This window comes from Lipophrys pholis (assembly GCF_963383615.2).
Source record: "Lipophrys pholis genome assembly, chromosome: 17".
NCBI classification, from domain to species: Eukaryota; Metazoa; Chordata; class Actinopteri; order Blenniiformes; family Blenniidae; genus Lipophrys; species Lipophrys pholis.
Window position 1 is genome coordinate 247,501 of NC_137643.1, and position 10,180 is coordinate 257,680.

Consider the following 10,180-nt stretch of genomic DNA (forward strand, 5'->3'; position numbering starts at 1 on the left):
AGTCTGAGGATACCTTACTGTCTGAGGATACCTTACTGATTACTGTCTGAGGATACTTTACTGTCTGAGGATACCTTACAGTCTGAGGATACCTTACAGTCTGAGGATACCTTACTGATTACAGTCTGAGGATACCTTACTGTCTGAGGATACCTTACTGATTACTGTCTGAGGATACCTTACTGTCTGAGGATACTTTACTGTCTGAGGATACCTTACTGTCTGAGGATACCTTACTGATTACAGTCTGAGGATACCTTACTGTCTGAGGATACCTTACTGATTACTGTCTGAGGATACCTTACAGTCTGAGGATACCTTACAGTCTGAGGATACCTTACAGTCTGAGGATACCTTACTGTCTGAGGATACCTTACTGTCTGAGGATACTTTACTGTCTGAGGATACCTTACTGTCTGAGGATACCTTACAGTCTGAGGATACCTTACTGATTACTGTCTGAGGATACCTTACAGTCTGAGGATACCTTACTGTCTGAGGATACCTTACTGTCTGAGGATACCTTACTGTCTGAGGATACCTTACTGTCTGAGGATACCTTACTGATTACTGTCTGAGGATACCTTACTGATTACTGTCTGAGGATACCTTACTGTCTGAGGATACTTTACTGTCTGAGGATACCTTACTGATTACTGTCTGAGGATACCTTACTGTCTGAGGATACCTTACTGTCTGAGGATACTTTACTGTCTGAGGATACCTTACTGATTACTGTCTGAGGATACCTTACTGTCTGAGGATACCTTACTGTCTGAGGATACCTTACTGTCTGAGGATACCTTACTGATTACTGTCTGAGGATACCTTACTGTCTGAGGATACCTTACTGTCTGAGGATACCTTACTGTCTGAGGATACCTTACTGATTACTGTCTGAGGATACCTTACTGTCTGAGGATACCTTATTGTCTGAGGTTACCTTACAGTCTGAGGATACCTTACTGTCTGAGGATACCTTACTGTCTGAGGATACCTTACTGTCTGAGGATACCTTACTGATTACTGTCTGAGGATACCTTACTGTCTGAGGATACCTTCTATCGCTATAAGTACTGTAAGTCTTCTGTAGTTTGTAGGAGACCAGGTAGTTTACAGAGGCGTTGACAGTCTGAGGAGTTGTAGTGAACAAACTGTTGTTTGCAGCCAATTGGTGGTTGTCAGAATGTGTTTAGAAGTTCTGCCGTGCAGTTCTATTTTGGGTTCGGTTAAACTCTGTTCAGCTGAGCTCGGCTCAGTTCGACTCGGTTCAGCTCAGTTCGACTCGGTTCAGCTCAGTTCGACTCGGTTCAGCTCAGTTCGACTTGGTTCAGCTCGGTTCGACTCGGTTCAGCTCTGAGAAAGTTTGGCAGTGTTTTCCGCCTCCTGTTAGCGTGCTACCAGCTCCTGCCGGCTCCCTGCGGAGCTCCTGTCCTCTCCTGTCCTCTCCTCTCCGCTCCTGTCCTCTCCTGTCCTCTCCGCTCCTGTCCTCTCCTCTCCGCTCCTGTCCTCTCCTGTCCTCTCCGCTCCTGTCCTCTCCTCTCCGCTCCTGTCCTCTCCTCTCCGCTCCTGTCCTCTCCGCTCCTGTCCTCTCCTCTCCTGTCCTCTCCTGTCTTCCCCTCCCCTCTCCTCTCCCTCCATCACGCACCTCCTTCTCCTCCGGCTGCTCCTCCTCGCTGCTCCTCTTCTTGGCTGTGTTTTCGTGAGTCTTCTTCATCGTTGCCTTCTTTTCGCTCCGCATGCTTCGACTCTCCTCCATGACACCACGTGTGAACCCGGGGGGTCAGAGGTCAATGTGTGGAGCCTGGCGCGCCCCCTGCCGGTGTGGAGGAGAAGAGACCCGCAGGGGCGCTCGAGACACGGACCTTGTGTGTGTGTGTGTGTGTGTGTGTGTGTGTGTGTGTGTGTGTGTGTGTGTGTGTGTGTGTGTGTGTGTGTGTGTGTGTGTGTGTGTGTGTGTGTGTGTGTGTGTGTGTGCGCGTGTGTGTGTGTGTGTGTGTGTGTGTGTATGCATTTTTCTAATTAATTATTTTTTTCGTTTGTTAAGAAAGGCCGAGACGATAACTTTTTATACAGACGACATTAATTTTACTTATTCATTCTTTTCTAACTCATTTTTTGATTTAAACTCATTTTTTTTTGTCTGTTTTCAGAAATAATCTGAATTAAAACCGGTTTACTGTTCCGTGACGTCACTCAGCGACGCAACGTTTGTGTTACGTTGGGTCCTACGCCATCTCACTGCGCCAGACGGGGATTACGTACTTTGTTTGTTTGATAGTTTCTGAGTTTTGGGGAGGTTTTGAGAAAGTTTCTAGAACCTACAGGAACCCACAGAGTCTCGCAGAGACCCGCATCGAGGCCGACGGACCCGGGTCAGACGGTAGACGGTAGTTTGGACCTCTTTGCGGGGAAAACTGTTAGCATCGTTAGCAGGGATTAGCTGAGGGGGGACTGACATGATGGAGTGTCCCGGAGGAGGACAGCTGACCGGGGGACTGCAGGCCCTGACTGGGGGACAGCCGACCGGGGGTCAACAGGCCCTGACAGCGGGACAGCAGCCGCCGAGCGGAGGCAGCGTCCCGGCTTTCCTCACCAAGCTGTGGACCCTGGTGGAGGACCCGAACACCGACCCGCTGATCTGCTGGAGCCCGGTAACTGTTAGAACATGATAACAGCTGAGCAGAACCGAGCAGAACCGAGCTCAGCAGGCTGGAACAGGGTGTCTTTCTACTAATAAAGTAATATGTTGTGTAGAACCCTGATGCGAGTCACTCACACACTAAACATGACAGCCTGGTCACACTAATCACACAGTTTAATGTCACATGTGTTTGAACTGTGGGAGGAAACCCAGGAAGAACATGCAGAACACAGAAAGGCCTGGCCAGAACCCTTGACCATCTCACTGTGAGGCAAGAGCACTAACCGCAGTGTCACTGCCCTTTCGGTTAATCACCACTTCATTTTCAACTCTAATATAAACTGAAGCTGATATAAATGTAGTTACTGTGACATACAGACCAACGGGAAGTTGGTCTGTTAATCTTGTGCTAGTCGGTTCTGGTTAATGCAGCAGAATTAAAGTAAAGCTGCTCTGAGACTTTATGACAAATCTTTTGAGTACTTATATAAAACTCTGGAGTACTTGATTTACACCTCTGCCCTGTTTCTGATCAGACAGCAGCCACACACAACAAATCACCTCCGTGTTTTACAAAACACTTTTTAAAAGGAACTAAAAGAAAAACATGTCGTGTAAAAGAGGATGTTTGGTCAACACTCTATAAAAACTGCTTTATTCAAGTAGTTTGTCCCGTTTAACAGCAGACAAATCTTACTGTTTGTCACGTCAACAAGCAACAGTACCCACTAGTGGCCGGACATGCCCACTACATCATTTTCAGTGTTTCTTGTGTACATTGTGTTCAAAACGTTAGTGTAAATAGGGTTTACCTTGACTTTCACCTGAATCAGAACCCAGCGCCCCAGAACACACACACACACACAGACACACACACACACACACACTCTCCCCCACCGCCCAGCGTTGTTGTTGTTGTTGTTGTTGTTGTTGTTGTTGATGACAGTCTGTTTGTTTTGTTTGTCAGAGTGGAACCAGCTTCCACGTGTTCGATCAGGGTCGGTTCTCCAAAGAAGTTCTCCCAAAGTTCTTCAAGCACAACAACATGGCCAGCTTCATCCGACAGCTCAACATGTGTGAGTAGCATCCGCCGGTGTTTCCATGGTAACCGTGGTAACCTCAAAGTATTTCAACCACCCCCCCTCCATGTGCAGACGGGTTCAGGAAGGTGGTGCACATCGAGCAGGGCGGCCTCCTCAAGCCGGAGCAGGACGACACCGAGTTCCAGCACACCTTCTTCATCAGAGGACACGAGGAGCTGCTGGAGAAGATCAAACGCAAAGTCACTAATGTAAACACACACACACACACACACACACACACACACACCGGGAGACATGGTTACAGCCACCTTGTCAACTTGTGGGTGTGTCTCCATGGTGACGGTGTCTCTGCTGTGATTGGTCCAGGTTCCGGCAGTGCGTCAGGAAGAACCCAAGTTCACTGGAGAAGAAATCACCAAAATCCTGACGGACGTCCAGCTGATGAGGGGAAAGCAGGAAACCATTGACTTCAGGATTGTTGCCATGAAACAGTAAGAACCTCCACCACTGCCATTACCTGATCCAGAACCTGGAGTAGAATCTCAACCAGAACTTCAACCACATTCTGAACAAGAACCAGAAGCAGTCCTCTGTTCTCAGCATTGTTTGTGTTTTCCAGTGAGAACGAGGCTCTGTGGAGAGAAGTGGCCCTTCTGAGGCAGAAACACGTCCAGCAGCAGAAGGTCGTCAACAAGGTAGAACCCGAGAACCTCTGTAGAACATTCAGTCAGGAACCTCAGTAGAACACTTAAGAAGGCAGTAAAACCTTGTTGGAGCCTCAGTAACTCAGCAGGAGAACTTCAGTGAAACACCAAAAGAATCTCAGTGACTGAGGAGATTCACAGGTAATCAGTACGTCAGTAGAACTCACAGTAATTCAAGTAGAACTCTCAGGAACAACCTCAGTAGAATCCCGTGTAAAAGCAAGAAACCACAGTGGAACTCTTGAGTACTTGAATGGATCGTTACCTCTCTTTCTCTGCAGCTTCTCCAGTTTCTGGTGTCTCTCGTCCAGTCAAACAGGATCCTGGGAGTCAAGAGAAAGATGCAAGTCAACAAATACACACTGTATTACACACTGTACCACACACTACTACAGACTGTATACACACTACCTCACACTGTACATGTATCTTGTCCACACCTTTCTTTAAACCTGGTTTCTCCTCTGCAGTCCTCTGATGCTCAATGACTCAAGCTCCGCCCACTCCATGCCCAAATACAGCCGGCCCCTCTCATTGGAGCACATGCAGGTAACGTTGTTGTGATGAAGAGGGCGGGACTACGTTACCTGGATACACCTGTTGAGGTTTTGACTCCTGTCCGTCAGGCTGCTGCCAGTCTTTTCTCCGCTGACTCCCCGCCCTCTTCTGGACCAATCATCTCTGACATCACAGAGGTGGCGGTGCCCGCCACAGACGACGTGGTCTGTGATTGGACGGAGCCACGGTGAGGACCAATCAGAACGCTCTCTGTTGGGCAGCTTGTGGTTGTTCAGTTTGAAGTGACTGATTGTGTGTGTGACTGAATGCAGCGACAGCCAATCCTGGGACATCAAAGAAGAACCGTCCAGTCCTGACGTGGAGGCATGTCCTGTGATGGAGGGGGTGGCCACGCCAGTAGACACGCCCCTCTCACCCACCACCTTCATCAACTCCATCCTCCAGGACTCAGACTCCACCCTCAGCTCCCCCGATGCCTCAACAGGTACGCTTCACCTGTGGTTTGATAATTGACCCCCGTTCCCAGAATGACCTGACTTTCTACTGTAGCTCCGCCTATTATTGTCCGGAGCCCCACCCCCCCCAGAGTTCTGCCGTCGTCCCCTACCGACCAATCACTAGCTGCCGTGGACCCGGGCTCCGCCCCGTCGCCGCAGAACTGTCAGACTGTTGCCTGCATCGACAAGTAAGTGTCACACCTGCACCCACCAGTGAACAACAGCCCCACTACCTGCCCCGACCCCAACAACAGCCCCCACTACCTGCCCCGACCCCAACAACAGCCCCCACTACCTGCCCCGACCCCAACACCAGCCCCCACTACCTGCCCCGACCCCAACAACAGCCCCACTACCTGCCCCGACCCCAACAACAGCCCCACTACCTGCCCCGACCCCAACAACAGCCCCACTACCTGCCCCAACACCCAACAACAGCCCCACTACCTGCCCCGACCCCAACAACAGCCCCACTACCTGCCCCGACCCCAACAACAGCCCCACTACCTGCCCCGACCCCAACAACAGCCCCACTACCTGCCCCAACACCCAACAACAGCCCCACTACCTGCCCCGACCCCAACACCAGCCCCCACTACCTGCCCCGACCCCAACAACAGCCCCACTACCTGCCCCGACCCCAACAACAGCCCCACTACCTGCCCCAACACCCAACAACAGCCCCACTACCTGCCCCAACACCCAACACCAGCCCCCACTACCTGCCCCAACCCCAACAACAGCCCCCACTACCTGCCCGACCCCAACAACAGCCCCCACTACCTGCCCCGACCCCAACAACAGCCCCCCCTACCTGCCCTGACACCCTGCACCATTGTTTGTTGGCGATGGTTCAGGTGAGCTGGACTCTCCTGTCCTCAGGTCTGAACTGTCCAGTCACGTGGACAGCATCGACTACGGCCTGGAGAACCTGCAGAACGTCTTGAACTCGCAGACCTTCACCTTCGACGCGTCTCCACTGCTCGAGGTCAGTCTGCACCGCAGCTGAGGATCGGAACTCCATAGAACAAATAGTCTTAACTGAAACAGGCAGCGGCACGCCACACTAACAGGAAGTGACATCATTAGCATCGCATCACAAGAGTCACAGGTGTTGGTTCTGAGTGGAGACGCCTAAATAAGAAGACACGGAACAACCTGATGCTCACTGTGTGTGTGTGTGTGTGTGTGTGTGTGTGTGTGTGTGTGTGTGTGTGTGTGTGTGTGTGTGTGTGTGTGTGTGTGTGTGTGTGTGTGTGTGTGTGTGTGTGTGTGTGTGTGTGTGTGTGTGTGTGTGTGTGTGTGTGTGTGTGTGTGTGTGTGTGTGTGTGTGTGTGTGTGTGTGTGTGTGTGTGTGTGTGTGTGTAGTTCTTCAGCTCCTCCGCTCCACCTGGAGACTTCGATCTGGACAGTTTGGACTCTGTGAGTTCTGCTTTTCTTTTCTTTGCTCTGGAGGTTTTGAGTTTCGTCCCGACAGGTTGAAGATATTAAGTCTAGTTTCTCTCCAGCTGCTGTTTGAAGAGGCTCCTAGAGGAAGTGATGAAAGCAGTGCAGGTACACCACGCCCCCTCCTGCCACAGTTGCCATGGTAACCAGATCACCGGTCTGTGATTGGTGCAGGGAAGCAGCTGGTGCAGTACGCCGTCACGTCGCCGAGCGCGCTGGAGGGTGGATACGACCTGCTGGAGCCGCTGTTGGCGGAGGACGTGCCCGCCGATGGCCTGTCCGCCGCACAGCTAAGCCACACCCACCTGGAATCTGATCTCTGACATCGTTGGAACAGTAACCATGGCAACAAGACGCAATCTCCACAGCAATAGTTCAAAAGGTTATTGACATGTATTTACTCACTTGTCCTTCATTTTGAGCGGTTTCCTGTTTCAGGGTCACATGTGCACCGGCTCGTCGTTAGAGAAGGGGGAGGGGTCACCTGACTCTGTTCTTTTTATTTAGTTCTGCATGTTGAATTTGTTTTAATGTGTAAATAAAGGTTTTTCTGAGCTGAAATCTCACGGTTTAATTCAGACGGTCTGGTTCTGGTCTGAGGTCAAAGGTCAGATCCAAGCTGCCCCCCCCCCCCCCCCCCCCCCCCTCGGCCTCAGAGTGATCATTTGACAGATTTGTCGGTTTGATGTTCAGACAAAAATCTTTATTGAAGTTTGAAAGCTCATGCACAGCGACCAGGAAGTGCTCACTGTTCAGATCGTTTACTTCAAAACACAAACAAACGTCTATAAACAACATTCTTAAATATTTAAAATACCCCAGCGAGGCGGCGCCGTGCAGGGGGCAGGTCCTACAGCTAGTGGGTGGAGTCAGGTTTCCTGGGCCATGCTGATTGGTTGGTACACTGGAATCGGTAGCGCAGGAATCGAACCCGAGGCTTGATGTGGAAGTCAGCAGGTATCCTCCAGTTCCACATTTTCTGCACCTGAAATATGTCGACATGTTTTTGTAACGTAAACATGTTTTTTTAACGTAAACGAACGGCGTGACGTGTTTGACGAAGAGCACCGACCTTCAGGACCCTGACCTGATGGAACGTACTGTTCAGTGACGGAACCTGCGGAGAACAAGCAGAACCAGGAGGAGGGAACAGAGAGGTTCAGCACCTGATCGGGGGGGGTCTCACACCGTCAGTGCGTACCACTAATCTTACCAGGTGTGTGCTGCGTGCCAGCTGCAGTACCTGAAAACACACACACACACTGGTGAACACACTTTTCCACAGAAGAAGAGCTGAGCAGGATGTGATGTCACTCACTGGAGTCTGGGGTCCCCGTCCAATCAGCTGCAGCTACAACACAGACACACTCATTTAACCACGGAGCAGCGCGGCGCTCACCTGTCCCACACCAGGACCGGGTGCTCACCTGTGTCTGTCCCTGTGCGCTCTGTTGCCATGGTGACCAGGTCTGATTGTGAGTAAACGCCTGAAACTGAACAAACCGCGATGAGTCTCACACACCGAATAACTCGCGCTCTGATTGGTTCAGAGAAGTCAGAGCAGTAAAGATCTAAACTTAAAGTTTGAGATGTAAATCCTCGTTATTTTACATTTTAACTTCATTGTTTGTCCATTAAAGTAGTTTGACCACGCGGAGGGTTAGGGTTACCTGCGTTCAGGTGATGTGCAGCGTCTGCAGACTCGGGGTGGAGCATCGTGGGAGACGATTCTGGAAAACATAGCCTCTGTAAATAGCTGCTGTGTGTTGAGACGTGGTTGTCATAGCAACAGTCCTGACCTGTGACGTCACGGCTGAGCCCGAGTCCTGAAGCTACAACCAATCGGAAAGCAGAGTGAATTTCCTGAGATTCATCACCATTGGTTCACCACTTGATCAATCGATCTCACCTGTAAGGCCACCTTGGAACCCGGTCACAGAGTCACCTCCATCTGAAGACAGAACCACCATCGTCATCGTCATCGTCATCGTCATCATCGTCATCGTCATCATCATATAACATCATCATCATCATCATCATCATCATCACCATACTGTGTTCCAGGAGGTCTGACTGTACCTGTGAGATCCGTCTGAAGATCACTGACTGGAGCCGGTCGGTCTGTTGCTGCTGCAGAAACACAAAGAGATTCAATCTGATTGGTCCGTCTGGATCCAGACCAGCAGCGTGGAACCAGGGGACACCAGACGGGGAGCGTCTACCTGTGTGACTGTCTATCAGGAGAGTCAGGCGTCCGTTTCCTGAACAACAACATCACAAATCAGGAGAACATGAGACAAAGTGAGGGGTGAGCAAGTTCTCTGTAGAACCACAGACAACGTACCCAGAGGAACCGCCGGGTCCACTCCGTCTGGAAGAACAAACACTCAGGGTCAACAAACAGAAAAACACAAAACAAACAAGGAAGTAGGTCCTTTTTATCTGTGTGACGCTTTTCACAGACATGGAGTCACAAAGTACTTCACAGTACTACACAGTACTACACAGTACAAACGAATAAAAACTAATAAAAACACAACAAATGCAGACAGTCAGTGGGTCGATTGGACTAAAATACTCGAGTAAACAAATGTGTTTTTAGGCTTTATAAAGATGTCCCCTGAGTCCAGAACTTTATAAAGATGTCCCCTGAGTCCAGAACTTTATAAAGATGTCCCCTGAGTCCAGGGAGCGCAGGTCCAGTAGGAGTTCATTCCAAAGTCGGGGCGCAGCAGCTCTGAATGATCGTCTCCCCGGGTTTTAAAACAGGTACGTGGAACCTTAAACGGGTTCTGCCCAGATGATCTCAAGCTCCAAGTGGACCATGTAGGGCTTCATGAGGTCAGCAGTGTAAGGAGGAGCTGGACCATGTAGGGCTTCATGAGGTCAGCAGTGTAAGGAGGAGCTGGACCATGTAGGGCTTCATGAGGTCAGCAATGTAAGGAGGAGCTGGACCATGTAGGGCTGAAGCTTTAGCACCAAGAAGCTCAGCAGGGAGCCAGTGAAGAGATCTTAACCCAGGGGAAGATGGTTCCTCCTGGTGCTGGTCTAAAGTCTGGAGGCTGAGTTCTGGACTAACTGGAACCGAGCAGCTCTTCTTTGTTGAGGCTGTTGCAGTCGTCCAGGCGTGAGGACACAATACATGGATGATCATTTGGAGGTCTTCTCTGGACATCATGGACCTGAGCTTGGTGATGTTAGGGAACTGAAAGAAGCAGGTCTTTACCAGCTGTCTCCAGTGATGGTCCAGGGACATGGACGGGTCAAAGATCAGCCCTAAGTTCCTCAGCTTTGTTTTGGCTGAAAGGCTCAGTTCACCCAGGTTCT

The 10,180-nt window shown here is 50.4% G+C and overlaps 2 protein-coding genes across 3 annotated transcripts in view; one reads left to right on the forward strand and one right to left on the reverse strand.

The window, feature by feature from the left end:
• Positions 1–1,930, reverse strand: part of bop1 (BOP1 ribosomal biogenesis factor) — a 14,593-nt gene extending 12,663 nt beyond the window's left edge. The window contains exon 1 of the mRNA XM_080485405.1: positions 1,649–1,930. Coding sequence (XP_080341531.1) covers positions 1,649–1,759 — 111 coding nt within the window. The 5' untranslated portion in view covers positions 1,760–1,930. The remainder of the gene's footprint in view (positions 1–1,648) is intronic.
• On the forward strand, positions 1,828–7,430 carry hsf1 (heat shock transcription factor 1). 2 transcript variants are annotated; one of them, XM_080485407.1, is made up of 14 exons: positions 1,828–2,654; positions 3,612–3,720; positions 3,799–3,935; positions 4,054–4,178; positions 4,307–4,382; positions 4,673–4,734; positions 4,862–4,940; positions 5,018–5,136; positions 5,222–5,394; positions 5,460–5,595; positions 6,290–6,395; positions 6,776–6,829; positions 6,916–6,961; positions 7,028–7,430. In XM_080485407.1, the coding sequence occupies exons 1-14, from the start codon at positions 2,460–2,462 to the stop codon at positions 7,174–7,176; spliced, it is 1,566 nt and encodes a 521-aa protein (XP_080341533.1). In that variant the 5' UTR covers positions 1,828–2,459; the 3' UTR covers positions 7,177–7,430. The 2 variants fall into 2 exon arrangements, with proteins under 2 accessions (XP_080341533.1, XP_080341532.1); XM_080485406.1 differs by having other exon boundaries at positions 1,845–2,654; positions 7,004–7,317.
• Positions 7,431–10,180: the final 2,750 nt, after the last annotated feature.